At 32.5% G+C, this 18872-nt stretch overlaps 1 protein-coding gene across 1 annotated transcript; it reads right to left on the bottom strand.

Moving 5' to 3' along the window:
• Positions 1–10363: 10363 nt before the first annotated feature.
• LOC130625704 (hemicentin-1-like) lies at positions 10364–16558 on the bottom strand. Its single transcript, XM_057440806.1, has 9 exons — positions 16430–16558; positions 16230–16309; positions 15683–15967; positions 14749–15087; positions 14156–14258; positions 13687–13889; positions 13013–13148; positions 12121–12255; positions 10364–11740 (listed from the first exon to the last, which is right to left on the bottom strand). The coding sequence occupies exons 2-9, from the start codon at positions 16297–16299 to the stop codon at positions 11701–11703; spliced, it is 1311 nt and encodes a 436-aa protein (XP_057296789.1). The 5' UTR covers positions 16300–16309; positions 16430–16558; the 3' UTR covers positions 10364–11700.
• Positions 16559–18872: the final 2314 nt, after the last annotated feature.

Genomic DNA, 18872 nt, shown 5'->3' with positions numbered 1-18872 from the left:
TTGAAGGTGCATACAATTGCCTGAAACATTTCCAATCAGTTCTCTTTATGATGTTAAATTATCGTACGTTAGAAATATTTCTAACTAACACCTTTGTTCGATAACAGAACAACATTTTTGTTTTTTACATTTCAAATTCGAATTGCATTCATATTCGAATCCGATAGAATTTCTATAAAAGGAAGCAACCTCGGTCCCAGAACACAAAAATAGAAAATATAGAAAAACAAATATAATTATCTTGAAAAACAGACAACCTTCTTCGCTGGGTTTTTCTTTTTTCAGTTGATAACCAACTTGTTTCCGTTAGATACGGTGTGCACATTAATCCGGGGGTAAAATTAAATTATTCTATCTATAACGACCAACGGGGCTTTTAAAACAAAGAAACAAATTTAAAGTTTGAGAATAAAATCCTTAAAAAAAATAAAGAAAAAGAGTTTTATTTTTTAAGGTAATAAGAAAAAAGAATTAAACATTTAAATAGTAACCCCCTGATTTGCGTTTTTTTTTTTAACTTGGTAAAAGCTAACGTAACGGGACGTCATAAAAAAGTGACCCGTACATTGCGTGTCGTGGACTCACATGGTTACTCACACAAGCGTATTATTATATAGATACTGTTACTTAAACAGTTTTGTATAAAAATGGTTTAATATGTAGCTATAACATTTATCGTCACAATTTATTGGAAGCGTCAATTCTGACATTATCAGAAGATCACTAATTTTCTTCATTATTTGATAACTTTCAAAGCGCTCATCGTTAGAACGGTTTTGCTATGCTGATCTTCTCTTAATGAACAAGGTTCAGATGAAGGGTCACAAGTTCTTCTTTAGACATTTGTGGCAGCTGTGTAAACCGCTAGTTGTATGTATGAATCCCCTGAATCACTCACAACATGCCTAAATTGAATGGGTGAGTACGACGAAAATTAAGTGAATTTGAAGTAGTAGCGTATTGATTGAGTAACTATTTTTTCAACAACAGCACAATGTCACAAGAAAAACACACGTAACTTTTCTCAACTTTTTCTCAACCTAAAATTTCCTTTTTCAATGCAACATGGCAACTTTTATTCCGGCAGTTTTTAATAGAATAATATTTTCTTTTGTCAAATAGTTTCGACAGGATTGTTATTTTTCCTAAGCTAAATTTATATATAACTTTCGAAAGTACTTAAATCTTAATACGCATGCGCGCACATAAGTTTTTTATATAGGAGAAAAATTGAACATTAATTCTGAACGTGGTATCTCCACCCAGACAGAAAAGTTCTAAAGTTCTACGAGCAAGTAAGTAACAGGAGTGTCGCCTACCTATGTTAATTCAGTTCAATTGTTTTAATTCATGTGAATATATCAAGATTCACTAATATAATTATGGAAGATGTACTTACTATTTGCCATTATCTTATCTGCAATCTAAACATGGTAGAATATTTGCTAATGATATATTTATTAAAATATTTAAAGAATCTGCATTTGAGGGGAAAAAATGTCACAGGTTATAGTAGAAACATTTATATGAATTATTTTTCTTTTCTTTACAGAGCCCACGTACAACGTTTTTGCATAGGCTATAGACAAAAAAATAACAAAATAAAACTAAATACTTTTTCAATATACCGTGTCCGTAGAGGTTAAAATAATTTATGAAAAGGGTTTTTTGTGAAAAGCCAGAAAATTAAAAGCTGTTGGAAAAATTTATTTGGAAAGGGGTAATCGTTGAATTCACCAAAAACTGTAGAGGCAATTATACCACTGTTTTTTTTCAACTCTTTCGACTATTTTAGGAAGAAAACAATGTCTTCTTTCAAAGCTTTCTTGTATGCAACACATATGTTATTGTTCATTCATGGCAGTTCACAATGGCGTGAGTATCATAACCGTGTTTTGATTGCTCTTCAGGTGTTTTTTATGTTGTTTGAGATGGGTTTTCCTTACGTAAACAAAACAGAACGGATACAAGACATCTTAGAAGAAAATACAATAGTTGTATTCGACATTTAACCGCATTAGGGATTACTTTGTTCTTTCTTATTCGTGCGAACGTTTTATGAAACTGCTCAACTACAGGAAAAGTGATGAGATTTTTTGTATTCAAATGCTACAAATGTTTTGGACCAATATTCCTAAATACTAGGCCATGTTATTTCAGAACCAGGAAAGCCTTACATTCTTCTTTTTATTATTTTTATAATAATTCTTTTTGCTTTTTGCAGCTGCGCAAATTTACCAAATGCCAATTTTAAAAATTTAGCGATAATTTCTGCGCAGTGAATTCAGGTTGGGTTCGCAGTGCTTTCAATGTTATACATTGTACGTTACGTGAAGGTTTTTAAATAAGAGATTAATTTAGAGTTTAAAAGTTTAGAATACACATAACATTCAACGCTTGATGGCTTTGTGGTAGAGCGTTCGCTTCTAGAGCATTAGGTTGTTCGTTCATACCCCAACCGCATCATGCCAGAGTCTAAATCTTGAATCGACTGTTTCTGCTTTGTGTTTTGCATAAGAATAGGATTAATATTGTAGCCGGTTGTTGTGTTGAAATGTTGCTGTGCATGCCTAACTTCAGTAGCTCTAGTAGAAGCTTTGAATATACTAGAAACTCACTTGGCAGGACCTTACTTTAACAATAACAATAGGAGCTGAAGGAAAGTATCTGATACAGTCTTTTAAAGTCAATATAAACTAATTACAATAGTTTATAAAAAAAACTAATTTATATCGCGTTTTGTTTTATTATAACAAATTACAAAAAATTTGTTTGGCTGGACACATACTTGATTATGTATTTTCCTTTCAGCATTACCTGAAATTGAAGAAATCTCCTTGATAGGATCTGTTGTTTATAGTATAGCCTATGGTAAAGATCTTCTCATGTTGAAATGTAAACACAGCGGAAAATCAAATGTTACAATAAGTTGGACTTTTAACGGAACAAAGATGCGTGAGAAACAGCAATACATTGTGAGTGTTCCTGATAGATTAACAGTATACAACGTCAGTAATCGAGATAATGGCGTCTATCGTTGCTATGTCGGAAATGAATATGGAACAGTTTTCTCAGAATATAACTTCAAGGCTGAAAGTAAGTTAAATATTAGCGCACAATAACAAACTCTGCATAAATGATTTTAGCGTCAGCCACATTTACGAATTGAATATTAAACTGATGAACACTCCGTCTATTTTGTAGTAATGCGCTTGTTTCAATACTTTTAAAACACTTTTTAACCTGTAGTACACACATTTTCTTCATAAATAGCTCACATTTTTGACTCAACTTTGCTTTGTCTTTATTTTACGTTTAATTTATGTTCGTATAATAGGAATTCGAATTATAGAGAGTTTAAAATTAAAAATACTTAGGTCTGGCATTCGGCCCTGGCTTTCAATTACATGATGCAACAAGGACTATCAAAGCAACACTTGGTAAAAGTTTAACTCTAAAATGTCCCAAACATGCAACTGATCGCGGGCAAATTGACTTTTGGGGCGCCATAAAATCGCAAGCCCGTCCTTTTATTATCTTCAGAACCAATTCGCCAATAGAGCATGCATTCATCGGAAAATCTGGCTCCTTCGTCATTCCACATCTTAAACAAAGTGATGTTGATTTGATAAATAATTTGGGTGGCATTAGCTGCATAGTGCATAACCAGAAAAAGGTGATTTCTAGCTGCCAGTTTAAAATTGATGCTCAAAAAGGTTTGTACAATTTTTTTACTACATGATACGCAATATTTGTGGTAAAATTATGGTCAAGTAAAAAAGTGTTGGTTATTAATGATAGCATTTATGTTAACGTAAACTATACTCAGCGTTATCAGTACATCCAAATTTCGCACTCAAGGTAACAAAAGATTATTTCGAAAAAACAGTATTAATAATCATAAGCAAGAAGTGTTGCACCACTTTTATGTAATTTTAACTTTGAGAACATAATTGTAGTCGGAATTTCGGGGAAATGAAGAATTTGACAAGAAAAATAAAATAAATTTGGGGACTTATGATGCACAATATTTTTAGATGACCAAAACGCATACCAAACATATATGGTCTAATTTTGTGCATGTCCTTACACTTTATTTATTCTAAGATTAGGTTATAAAATTTATAGGCACCAGCGAGGAAACTTTACCAACTTTGGTATCTCACATGGATAAAAAGTTCTCCGCTGTGGAAGGAAGATCAGTGGATATATTATGCGGTGCGGTGGGAAAGTAAGTGTTTATTATTATTAATTCATTTTGTGTTGATTAACATATTTGGTCTTTATAAGAAAAAAAGGTAATCGTGTAGATAAAGATTTATCTTTGTGTATCGTTCTTTAGTTTGCCCAAATGGGATCTCCGATCATGACGGGCAAATATAACCGACAATCAAATTTTTGTAGGCGGTACTGAGTGTGTTGAGGATAGAGGATTTATACACAATACAACTTCATCTAAATACACATGCCACTCGGATAAGAAATCTGTGCGTGTTCTTCTTCGGCGCTTAGTTCTGTAGACCGCAAATTTTGAAAAGTCACATCACCACAAATATTTTTAGTCCACCACCTTTGATATCCTGGTATAAAGATGGAGTTAAAATTTTGCCTTCAAATGGTAGTGTGGCAGGCAACATCAAAATTTTGGCCGGGAATATGCGACTACGAATTGACCCGGTTAAAGCAACTGACTTCGGAGAATATAAATGTGTCGCAAGAAATAGCCTGGGTGAAGACTCGAAGGAAGGAGTGTTACTTGTGCATAGTGAGTTATTTAAGTTACTTATAAATACAGCTTTACATACATCATAGATGTAACATTTGAAAACACAAGGTCTGTTTTGTAATACTTTTGTACCTTCCTTTGCTTCAATATAACTTTTTTTTCTGTTTTTATCAACTTGAAATACGCTGTGTCTGTGCATGCCACTTACAACGTTATGTAAAGCAACTTATTTAAAGTTATTATCCAATTTTCATGGTTGGTCAGTTTTTATTACTCATTGTTAACTATTTTTCATTAAAATTAACAACTGGATTATTTTTAAAAAAATTATTTTACAACAAGTTTTCCGATTCTCTCAAAAGCATAAATCTAAGGAAGGATAATTTAAATGACAGATGTCTATAACACTATTTAATTTTTTTCACCTATTTTATACCTCTTTTTTGTCACAGGTGAGCCGTCGTGGAAAATAAAACTTCCAAACGCACTAATGGTACTGCACTACGATGTTATAACACTGGCGTGCTCAGCCTTGGGTTATCCAGCGGCTCACTACTCATTATACCATAATGACACTCTTTTAATGAGGTATACCTTTTTATAAATCGACTGAATATAAATAAATCTTTTAATCTCAAAGATTTTAGGTGACAAAGTTTGTCTGCTGATATTGACGTTCCCAGAATCTCCTATTTAAAGAAAAAATATAAAACATGCATTAACATGTCTATGTCATGAGGCAACTTTCTGTGTTCCTTCTAACTTTTTATCATTGTTTTCAGTTCTTCTCTTGATGTATGAAAATATCTATTCTTTTATCCTCTGGATCTTTTCCAAATCGTTTGCTTCTCTCAGTTAATTTACGACCCATAACTGTGAGTACTCAACTATTTTTAATTTGAATACTTAGTTATGCACGGGTAATGAGTTTTTAATGTTTCTTTTATATAACATTATTTTAAATTCCCGCCCTTCTGATATCTTATCTTTCTCATTGTGTTTTGCTTTTCTTTCACTACCTTTTCCTTTCTAATCTTAGTGTTTACTTTTTTTTTCATTCTGCATTTTTCATCTGTCGTTCTATCCCAGCCCGAATCTCTATTTTCTCTATTTATGCCATCCATCCTGTTCACTCTTAATCTAATCAATTATTATCAGTTTCCCAAGTCTTTCATCATTCGTTTTCATTACACTTTCTTACAACATCAGTCTTTGATATCTTAATTTCTCTTTGATCGTCCACATTCCAAGTTCTTTCAACATTCCAGTATATAATTTTGTTTTAGGTAGATGAAACAACCTTCGTAATATATCTTTCTTAAATTATATTAAAAGTTTGAAGCAAACATAATAATAATAAGAATGTTTGATCAAAATAATACTTAGTCGTTCATAATAATTTTAATGTCGTTTTGTTCAGCTGATTTTCGTCTAAGTAAAATTATATACCATATAGGTCGCTTTGAAAAACATACAATGTTCAGATGTTTTTACTTGCAATATGATGCTTTACTTGGATATTCTCTGCATACAAAATTGTGGACGTAATGTTAGATTCATTTGTGAATTTTAAATTTTGCCGTTTTCGGGCAATTTAATGGTTTTTTAAACAGTATTAATTAGCCAAAACGCAACGATGGACGGTATTCTGTTGAAGGTGTGCTTTGAGGTATACATTGACTTGATGAACAACGTCAAAATTTAATTTATCCAGCATTATGTCAGTACTAAATGGTCAATGCTACTGCCGACAAAGAGCTTAAATTTCCGAAAAAGAACAAAAACAACAACAAGGAATACAAAAAACAACAACAGCCGTTGTTGTCAGTACACATTTGTATTATTTATGTTTTTTGCATGTAACTAAATAACCAAAAATGTTAAGTTCAATTTCTGAATATCGATAACTGCAGTTTGATGTTTGAGCAGGGTGTATGACATATCTAATTGGAGACTTCACCCTATTTTTTGTTATAGACAATGATATATAATTTGCATTTATGCCACCGTCAATAAAATAGAAATTTTTCAAAGGTTTTATATAGTTAGCTTGATTTCAATTATTTTATGGAACACAATTCACATTATATTTTTTAGTGCATAATATATTTGTTTTAACGAAACTTCACGCGACTTTTCTGATCTTTTCTTCTTTTTAGTTCCAGGCCAAATCACCGTCACCCATTTGTGTATAGTATTGCTAAAGCTGAATTTCATCATGGTGGTGTGTATACTTGTGTCGCGTCCAATGTCTACAAAACAATCACATCTTCGTCATATGTTACAGTTGCGAAGTAAGTTTATAGTTTTAATTTTTTGGCTATTAATACAAAATAATATCCTTTGGATTGAATGTAGCTTATGCCTTTAAGGTTAAAGGTTAAGGTTTATAGTTTTTTTAACCCTAAATGTGTTTCATTATTATTACCTTTTTCCATATCTCCTTTAGATCACGTAATGCAATCCTCGGACGCACAAAATGCGATTCATCGTAATTGTAAAACCATATATTAAATTCCAAATTTTTTAATTTTAGCAGACAAAAGCTAGTTTTAAATAGTCAACATTTGAACTAGGACAGATTTGATTGAAACTACATAGATATTTTCGAAATGTGGCTTTTCTTCTTATAAAAATATTATTTTAATGCAAGAACTCTTTGTTCTCACATTCACTTAGTTTTTGAAAGCCGACGAACCCTTCACACTGCATGGTTGCATGGATGCCAAAAGAATCTGAACACATTATTTATGAGCCATAACTCATGAGTACTCTACTTTTTTTTAATTTGAATATTTAGTTATACATTTGTAATGATTATTCATTGTTTATTTGATGTTTTTGTTTTATGGCAAAATATACGGGTTTACGACAACTTTATCTCTGCTCCCTAACGACAATAACAAATATAATAACAGAAAAACAATTTCTAGGTCGTTAAAGTTATTGTATGTGGAATTTGTTAAAATAAATTTGATTCTCTTATGTGATGTATATCTTTCCCTCCTATTATTAAAATATACTCTTAGAACTTCGGTTTTTTACCAAAATACTAAGAATTTTTCGACTATTTTACAAAGCTGACAAAGAACACGGGCTCGGGAAGTCACCACAGCCTGTACACAGCTTTGTATAACTTTTTCTGATGGAAAGCTTAGGTGAGCAGCCATTAAATTGCGCCAGATGACCCTTCTGGCACGTCCTCCTTTACGAAATATTCTATGTCTGAGTTCACAAAAAAGATAAAATATGGGGAAAATGGCCTTGTTTATCAGCTACGATTAATAACTGCTGCAGCAATGCAGCAATTAGGGCGTAGTAACATCCTCTTTGAAATTGTTGCATATATAATTAGTATATTAATATATAGACCAGCCGCTAGCTCTTGCTAAAATTTATGGAATCTACCTGTCTTCCATATTTCACAACTTTGCTATCTTTTTCATCCTTGTTTGACTAATAAAACGTAGCAATTATTATACTTTGCAGATGGTCTGAGGTGAAGCTGTGTGCAACCATCTTGAACAAGAGAGAGATGCAACAAACAGGCGACAGCAAAATGACTCCATCTTCATAATGTCCCAAAGAAAGCCGCGCAATGCTATCTTTAACAGACAGAATACGTGTATTAATATAAAAGACTAACAGGTAGCCCGTGGAAAAATCCACGGGTTCGCCCGTCCTTTAAATTTACCCGTCGCAACAAAATGGATAAAAATATATGGCATTTGATGTTCGTGTTTCCGTAGCGCCATTCTCTAACTCAACGAGGGGTCTGCGCAGAGACAGACAAAATACGGCTATTATTAAAGAGACTAGAGTTGAACGCGCGAGTGGACATTTAAGTGTGGTACAATCGGGTTGTGGGTTTTGAGAACACTTATATGAGATGTCACAAATTGAGTGGAGCGCTTAAAGCAACAAAGACTTCCCGATGTTTAACGTCATGGTAGACACTTTAGTGGAGGTAAACTGTGTCGTGCAACAGTTGGAGTGCACAGTATGTGCACAGAACTTTCATACCAGTTTAGCTGAAGTGAAAACACACTCGTTGTTGTTTTTGTGCTTATATCACACACCCATCTACGGTGTTTACATAAGTTCACCCTGTTAGATGTAATTCGGTTTTCAAAAAAAACCTTACCAAACTTCGGCTTAAATAGAAGGACAGACAATATTGTATTTTTGCCTTTATTCAAAAAAATCACGCAGCAACTTAATTTTGCCGAATAAGTCTTTTTATGAATTTTGCAAGATTATTAGACATGCAGCGATTTTAGTTTGTAGAATAAGTTTATGTTCTATTCGTAAATTCATTGTTAGTTTAAATTGAGAATACAATAGCCGGTCGTTTCAAAATTGTAAGCGTAAATAAACTCTCAACCGTGCACGAAATTAAATCAATAAACTTTATTAAATTTTCATTATTTTTGACAAAGTTTATATTACAATTAGAAGTGTAGCTGTCCGACTGTATTTGGCCAATATAAATAATAGGAAATAATTAAAAATTTTGTTGCAGTTAACTGTATTTGACTACACTCTTTTTAGTTGGATTTAACTAGGTAGCCACACTTTAAGTTGCACCTTAGTAAAAATTAGATTTTTGGAACACAAAATAGAACAATAGTGGCTAGGACTAAAAACTAAATATATCAAACTTAATAAGAACATAATATAACTAGCTACCTAGGTTGCTCCTCACAACGATCTATATTTGTAGCCAAATCTTAAAATTATGTTTAGGATTTATGCAATATATGGATGTGCGCCGTGGCTTACCTGCAATAAGCGCTAAACTTTGTGTCACTCGCGGTTCATGTTTAAACTTTCGCGAGAACTAATTCTATAAAATAACAGAAAGATTGCCGACTTTCTGCTATATTGGAGTAACAACAGGTTGTAACCTGTGATTTTATTTCAGCTAAACTTTTGTAACAGAAATTTTATAAAAATACATTATACTTAAAACGGAAAAACTCTGTTTGCCCTTCACTGGTTTTAGGACATACGATATACATGTAATACATAACTGCCCTTTAATGCGCGGCACAGTTTACTTCGGGAAGTCTTTTGTGCGTTTAACGGGGTTTGTAACATACATGTACTGATAGCCCCCATCGCACCCTCGTCCCCAGTTTATTTTGTCGTTTTGATATGAGAGAAAACGACGAAAAATACCTTTGTATCATTGAGTGATTTTTGGCCAATATATGACCAGATTATCCAAACGCGACATACGTTAATTTACGCGACTAACAATGGCGGAACTTTAGCAAATTAAAAACCTTGCTAGTGAGCTACAAGCACTCGCTAATAAAGACAGGGCTGTTCTTTTACTATTTCAGCAGTCTACGAATCTTTCTTAATGTACAACGCAGCACCTAGACTGAGTTAGTTATGTTTTAAGAAATCTAACAAAGTAACACCAAAACTTTTTTCATAAATTTTGCTAGCTTTATAAAGGTTTGTTTACAAGACTGATTGATCACGGCCTTATGTACCATTATTATTAACCTGAAAAAGAGCTGATTGAGGAAAAATAATCATTAAATAATGTAAAAGCCAATCATATTTCAAAATCCAGTCAACGATACCAGGGTATTTTTTAACGTCATCTTTCATATCAAGAAGTTAAAAAACCCTGGGGATGAGGATGGCTCTCAGCGCAATTATCACCAATAATTGAACTACAGTTAAACGTTCAACCAGGCGTTCAACGCTAGTGGCATGTGGCTTGTGGTTTCCCAGCTAGTTCTTTATATTAACACATGTATTCTGTCGGTTAAAAATGGCTACGTGGAGCTTTCTTCGGGACATTATGAATAGTGAGTCATTTTTTTATCACTTGTTTTTTCCATGGGACTAACTGCAAGGTAATTTAATTGCTTCATGCTGTCACGCAAACCAGGATGCGTGAAACAGCAATATTGGATATATGCAAGTTAGGTAAATTTCAGTGAATGATGCCAAGTGGACGTTGCCCAGCCAGCCACTACTTTATCTATATAATAATACGCCAGTTCCGTGTCTCAAGGTGGATGTGTTTATTTTCCTTTGATGTCGCCGAAAAACTTATGTCTAATATGCTAAATTTTCTGACGTTACGACGCGACGTCAATAGCACTACTTTTACGTTAATATCCTATATTAAATTAATGAAGTGACAATTTAAAAGAGAATGTTATTAAGTTTCAATTACTACATGGTTGCAACAGTTAGTAATTGTTGCTGACGTCAGCATGGCTATTTTCCCCATATTTTGTGTCCCTTGTGGGCTGTGACATGACTTGGACTATTTGGTGAAGAAGATGCATTTAATGGCTGCTTACTCAAGCTACGTATCCGGAAGTGTAGACTTCTCAAGTTTTTTGTTTTTTGCCAACTTTGTAAAATGGTCGAAAAGGTGTCATTGTCTTAATATATTAAGGGATTGTAGTTGTAAATCTATCTTCTAATAACATGGGGAGAAGTATATATCAAATAATAAAAAAAAATTTTTTTAAACAAAGTCGACATAAAAATACTTTACAGACCTAAAAATTGTTCTTCTTTTCATTGCTTCTGTAATGTCGTTAGAGAGCAGAGATATCAATGTTACTAACCCATGCATTTATTTATAACAGAACAAACGCATCAAAAGGAACATTAAAAATAGAAAGATACGAACTCTTCTCTAGTGACTTTAATTTACCTATTTTAACGCCACGGACTATTTGTTAGAAAAGTCTTAAGGAAACACCCTGTACCTTCTAGCCTTCTTTTGGCGTCCATGCAGTGTAAGCTATGTGAATAAAATAACAATAAGTTCTTGCCATGGCATATTTTTCTTACGCAGGATCAAAGGCTATATTTAAAAAATTAGCATACAATATCAATTGAAGCTTTCTGTTTAAATACTGACTATTCACAACATGTTTTTGTCCCCTAAAATTAAAAAACATATACTATCGTACATGATTCGGCAGTTACGATTAATCGCAGTTTAAACGTCCGAGAATTGCATCACGTAACCTAAAGAAAATGTAATACAGATGGTAAAAATAAAAATTATTAGTGTTAGGGTTTCAAATAAAGTAAATCCTAAATATTTTAAAATTTTGTAAATACCTATCCCACCTTTTTTTAGTTTTCCTCCCCAAATATTACCTGGTACCACTACGTTAATTAGGTTCAAACACAAGTATATTAAAAAATGTAGCAAATGTTAGCAAATAGGCTTACATTTAGGGTTGGCATATAAAACTTCAATAAACGCCTCAAATGTATTAAACCTTGTGAATCAAAAATTCGTTTCAGATAATGTAAAACTGTAAATCTTGACGTAAATACATTTAACGCAAAGTAGGGATATTTTCAGGTATTCGTTCACATGAAATTGGAACTATACTTACTTCGTAACTGTAACATATGACGAAGATGTGATTGTTTTGTAGACATTGGATGCAACACAAGTATACACACCACCATGATGAAACTCAGCGTTAGCAATACTATACACAAATGGGTGATTGTAATGTGGCCTGGAACTAAAAAGAAGAAGGACTAGAAATAAAAAAACTTAAACAATCTGATTAAGAATTAACAGGATGGACAGCTTATGAAAACAAAAAAAGTAAGCATTGGGAGTGAAATAGAAGTACAGATGGTCAAGAATGATAAAGGCAGAGTAAAAGAAAGAAGTAAAGAAGAAGATTGATCAGAAGTTAAAACGGAAAATAAAGGAAAAGGTAGACACAATGAGAAAGATGAAACGTCAGGAAGGGTAAGAAATCAAAAGAAAAAGTTATATAAGAGAATTGAGTGTGAGAGAAACAAGTGAAACATAGTAAAGAAGATTGGAAATGATAGATATTGGAGACAACATGGAAAGAAATAAGAAATGCATATGTAAAGAAAAGAAAAGTACAAGAAAGACAAGGTTGCACAAAAGTTGTTGAGAGAAACGGAAAGTTTGGATAAAAGACGAAGGATAACGGAATGGATATTATTACAAACAGAAGGAGAAACTGTAAAACTGATGACAAAAAAGAAAAAGGATCTACTTGACCTATATTGACATCGAAATATTAATGCATGTTTTATATTTTTGTTTAAATAGGAGCTTGTCTGAAAAGACAAAGTGGCCAATCAGAAGGTTCGAATTCAAGATTGAAGAGACTAGCTTACGCAGAAAACAAAAAAAGATAGAAATATAACCACGGAGTCAAGTCAGCTAATAAATAATCTGAAATCTTCGAGACTGAAAGAGCTATTCATTCTCAGCCAATTTATAAAAATTTATACCTCATTAAAAGAGTGTCATTATGGTATAATGAATATTGAGCAGCTGGATAACCCAAGGTTGAGCACACCAGTGTTATAACATCGTTGTGCACTACCATTAGTGCGTTTGGAAGTTTTATTTTCCACGATGGCTCACCTATGACGAAGAGAAATATGAAAACTTATCCATAGGCAAAAATTTAAAAAAATATATGACTTGGATTATGTGTCAGTCATTTTCTTTTTTTCTTTCTTAGATATATATATATATATATATATATATATATATATATATATATATATATATATATAGAGTAGAATTCTACGTGAACGTTAATAAAAGACTGGTTGTGCGCCCTGTGGAAATATACACCAAAGCAGAATAATAGAAAAGCTCATTAAGCACTATAATGATGTTAGTCATGACGTTTTAAATATTTTCTAAGGTCAATCTATTTGTTAATTTTAGTTGAAATGCTAGAATAAAGTACGTTTATAATAGCAAAAGTAATCAATTATATAATCATTACAAACACAGCGTATATAAAAGTTCTGTAGTTGGTCAAAAAAATAATGCCCATGTAGAACAAAGGAAGGTGTAGCAGTATTACAAAACAGTCAAAGGTTTTTGTGTTTGCAAATGTTACATCTATAATGCATTTTAACTACAATCAGCAATAACGTGAAATACTCACTGTGCACAAGTAATACTCCTTCCTTCGAGTCTTCACCCAGGCTATTTCTTGCGACACATTTATATACGCCGAAGTCAGTTTCTAGAACTGGGTCAATTCGTAGCCACGTGTTCCAGGCTATGATTTCAATGTTGCCTGCAGCACTGCCATTTTTAGGCACAATTTTAACTCCATCTTTATACCAGGATATCAATGGTGTTGGACTAAAAATATTTGTTGTGATGTGACTTTTTATAATTGGCAGTCTACAGAGCTAAATGCCGGAGACGAACACAAGTAGATTTCTCCTCGGGGTGCCATGTGTATTTATAGGAAGGTTTATTATGAAATAACTGTGTATAATTCCTCTATTATGTAGTTCAAGATAATCCTAGACGCATCCATGACACTATATGCGTGTGTCGTTACCATAACTTTATTTTCATATAAAAACTACATTTTAACACAAAATTGATAAGAATACACTTACTTTCCCGCCGCACCGCATACTATATCCACTGATCTCCCTTCTACAACGGAGAATTCTTTATCCATGTAAGATACCAAAGTTGGTGAAGATTTCTTGTTGGTGCCTATAAATATGAAAACCTAATCTTAGAACAAATAAAGTGGAAGGACTCACGAAAAAGAGACAGCATATTTTTTTGTCTTTTTTGTTCATCTAAAAATGAGGTTCATGTAAGTCTCCAAATACATTTTACTTTAGTTGTCAAATCCTTCATGTCCGTGAATTTTCAATCACAATTATGTTATCAAATTTCAGTTAACATAAAAATGGTATGAACTTTTTATCTTATTAATATTCTTTTTTCGAAATAATCTCTTCGTATCTTGAGTGGAAAATTTAGACGTACCGATAACGCGTAATATAATTTACGTTACCGTAAATGTTAACACTGTTAAACAATAATTTTTGACTTGTGCATAATTTTCAGCTTTGAGTTTGTAAAACATCGACTGAATTGAGAAAAAATATATCGATAGTGTTTGTTTACGTTTTTAAACAAAAGCAAATAACTATACCACAAATATTGTCTATCACGCAGTAAAAATATTATAAACCTTTTTGAGCATCAATCAAAAAGCTGCAGCTGTAAACCGACTCTTTGTTGTTATGCAAGACGCAGCTAATGCCACCAAAGAAATTTACCATTTCAACATCAAACTCTTTAAGACGCGGGATAACGAAGGAGCCAGATTTGTCAATAAATGATTGGTTTATTGGGATATGGGTTTCCAGGAAAAAAGAAGGAGCGAATCGCCTACTCCAACCCCAAAAGTAGTGTTGTCCGCGACCAGTTGAATGTTTAGGACATTTTAATGTTAAACTTTCACCGAGAGTTGCTTTAACAATTCTTGTTTCATCATGTAGTTGGCAGCAGGGTTCAAATGATCCAAGACCTGCACATATATCAATTTGAAATTAGAAGAAAGGGCACAATCAATTGCATGTTTTTAAAGTATTGAAATTTTATTTTGTGATTTAGAGTTTTTAAAACACTTAATTTACGCAAGTATGTAAATAGATAACTTATTTCAACATGAAAGAGTTTTGCTGCGGTTTTTTTCAATGACTCCTCAAACTTTTTGTTAAAGCATTTTCAAATTAAATTAACAGAGAGTTAAACAGATAAAATTTCAATGTAGAGGGTCATTTCTTCGCTCAGTAACTTTGAAACATTCAAAAATGATAAAGCTTCAGGTAAAAAATTTGAACTTTCTCTGGGATAACATTAATTCAGTAATTGCATACAATTATTTAAAAGATTGTAATCCTCTATGCACTGTTTAAGATCCGCATGTTAACCTTGACCCCACATTAAAAGTACCTGGCGAAACTTATTTCATTTCTAAGCCTTACTCTTTAATAAATGTTTTTTTTTATGATATGCAATAACTTATTATCAGTTTTACATTTAATTCATAATATTTACTGTGGCTCACACTGAAATAAATTTCTGTTGGATCTGTTATTATACTCAAATATTTAACTTACTGTTAACTTTAAAGTTAAATTCGGAGAATACTGTTCCATATTTATTTCCGACGTAACAACGATAGACGCCGTTATTCCGATTTGTGACGTCGAATACTCTTAATATTTCTGGAAGGCTGAAAAAGTATTGCCCTCTCTCATGTATCTTCTTTCCGTTAAAAGTCCAACTGATTGTCACATTTGATTCTCCGCTGTGTTTACATTCCAATGTAAGAATATTTTTACCATATATACCTTCTATTGGAGGAAGTCCTCTCAATAAAATGTCTCTAATTTTTGGTAACGCTGAAAAGAAAATGCATAATCAAGTTTGTCTCTAGCCAAGTTAAGCCGTAGTTAAGTGGTTTTATAAAAAATTGTATGTTCGCTAGAAAAAAAGAACAAAGAAATCCCCAACGTCAAAACGCAAATAGCACTTTTATCTTTTCTTTAAAAATGACTTGTATTTTTTCTGTTCCGTTTAGGATGCCTTTCAGAGAAAGGCATCCCAAACATTATACCTCAAGAGGTTACAAAAACAACTTAGCAATCAAAACATAATACTCACGCCAATGTAAACTGCCATGAATGAACAATAACATATGTGTTGCATACAAGAAAGCTTTGAAAGAAGACATTGTTTTCTTACTAAAATAGTCAAATGATTTGAAGAGAGATAGTGTTATAACAGCATCTAAATTTACGTTTTTGGCAGATTCAACGGTTTTCCATTACCAAAAAAATCTTCGTTAAACAAAGACTTTTTACCTCCTCAGATAAAACCCTTTTCATAAACTATATCAACGCTGCAACATTACGACAAAAGCATTTTATGTAAAGGAGTTTAGTATTTTTTTCTCGGTCTTTAGTGTATGCAAACAGATTCTGGATAGGTTCTGTTCAAAGAAATCATTTAATTTATAATAAAATTAACTTTATATGTTGAACGCTTATGTCCTTTCTTTTTTTGACATGTGATATTGCATCCCCTTTAAGAACAGAGACCGTAAGTACTTCCGAAAGTATAAAAGAAGCAAAAAGCTTTTAGAAGACCAAAAGTTTGAAGTTAGGCATCTGAACCTCAACACCAGAAATTTCGAAACGCCTGTCGTTACCGCAGCTGTAATCATTTCTTTTGTCCTTCGTCAACGTCACAAAAGCTATCTGATTGCCTATTTATAAAAATCGAACTTCGTGAGCAGTTTACTACACACTAGCGATCACAACAAAATCAACAACAATATACCACCTTTGCCATTTGTGGTTAAAAGACTTCGTGCGTGGTTTCCAAGGCTAGTTTTCGACTGGCAGACAGAGTACTGTTATTATTACAAGAGACTATTCGTTAAAAAATTCAACCGTGTGACCGTCATCAAAACAGTTACATAACCGCCTGCTCGTAATTCTCACTGTCGGTCACCAGCTCCAAACTGTGTTTCAAGTATAAAACTTAAATAAACATAAATCCCATCACTTTGTCTTTCTCGCAATAGCCAATGTGGATTTCTGGATATTAGCACATACATCTTTGTTAAACAATCAAATCAAAAGATTTTGTTGTTAAAAATAATTAATAGTTTAAGCATTCAAATATATTTATCTACTCTTCGAAAATGCCAATGGGTTTACTATTTCACTGATAAATTAGTTATAATGACAGTGAGACAATAATAAGAAACTAAAAACAGTTATATTGCATTATTTGTACTATAGCCAACGACACTCTTCGCTAAAACGTCATAAGAATGTAGCTAACTAAACTTAATTCCATAAAAGTTTCACCGAAAAGATTCACTGCGACACATAGCTACTGCGACTGTACCCTTTTGAAATAAAATCAATCACAAACGATTACCACTGGCATGTGGCACGAAAAAAAAAATCAAATGGGCATTTTTCTTTTCACAACGAATCAATTATACACAATGGATAGTTATTCATTGTATTATACTACACTGTTTGTCAATTGTTTGACAATTGTTTGTCTATTGTTTGTCAATTGTTTGTCAATTGTTTGTCAATTGTTTGTCAATTGTTTGTCTATTGTCAATACAATATTTTTACAACACATTACAACAACGTTCTTCCATCCTTTTCTCATATCCATTCCATATGGTTTCACTCCAATATTTGGTTTTACAATTGGTTTCATTATTTTTGTCACGTAATCTTTAGTTATTTTAATCTCAGTTCGCACGGCATTTTATTTGGACATTTGGCCCTGCACAAACTCTGATATTAGTGCGTAAATGCTGTTTTATTATAAGAATCGCGCGTTTGTGCCATTTATTACGTAGCACATGTTAGACCGACCCAGCAAATACACCAACATTGAGCCATAAACCTTTCAGCGTTTAGCATATTGTTTAGGGTCTCTGAGTACCTTTACTTTTATCTTTTTCTGACTCTTTACTCCTTACAATACGTCCTTTATCCTTGTGTACATATTTTATCGTCTCTTTTTTCCCGTCCACGCACGTTAGCTTTGTCTTCAATCTGGTTACGGGAGAGTATTCGACGTCTCTAGCACTGCCCCTCTGCTTTGTTTGATATTTGCTACTAATAAACTGTACATTTCGTCACTTACTGAAAGCGCAGTGGTTCTCTCAACCAATTAATATCTTAGCATTACAGCATGATAATTACTCTTACAATCACGTGACTTAGCAATAAAGAAGCACGTTTATTACTCTTTTCTCAATAACCTTGATAATCACGGCACGTATTTTGTTAGTTTCGTGTACCAAGCGACGACATTAAAACTTTTTATTAACTAAAGAGTATAAAAATAAATAAATTTTTTCATTAAAAATAATTACAATTTAATTAAAATATAAATGGACCAAGGTTAAATAAAATGAAATTAGATAAAGAAAGGACAGTATAGAGTAAAAATTTATTAGCTTTAGTTATTTATTTATTTATTAACTAAATGGAGTTTACTATGTTTTAAATATACGACTTCTGAATTAAGATTCAAAAAATATATATTAAAACATAATATTATTAGATACCTTATCAAGCACCTATCGGAGGTTATATAGTATGATTTTGATATACTGATGCTATCTTAATGAATAAAGTTTAAGGGGCAAGCAACAAACTCTGCAATAGCAAGTAAAAATATTTCTGTTGAGTTTATAATAAAAAGTAATAGGAAATAGACAAGGCTAATTTTATATTAACACCAAATTGAAAATTTAATAGTTTA

Source organism: Hydractinia symbiolongicarpus, chromosome 14 (genome assembly GCF_029227915.1).
Source record: "Hydractinia symbiolongicarpus strain clone_291-10 chromosome 14, HSymV2.1, whole genome shotgun sequence".
Taxonomy (NCBI): Eukaryota; Metazoa; Cnidaria; class Hydrozoa; order Anthoathecata; family Hydractiniidae; genus Hydractinia; species Hydractinia symbiolongicarpus.
This window is presented reverse-complemented; position numbering and strand designations above follow the sequence as displayed.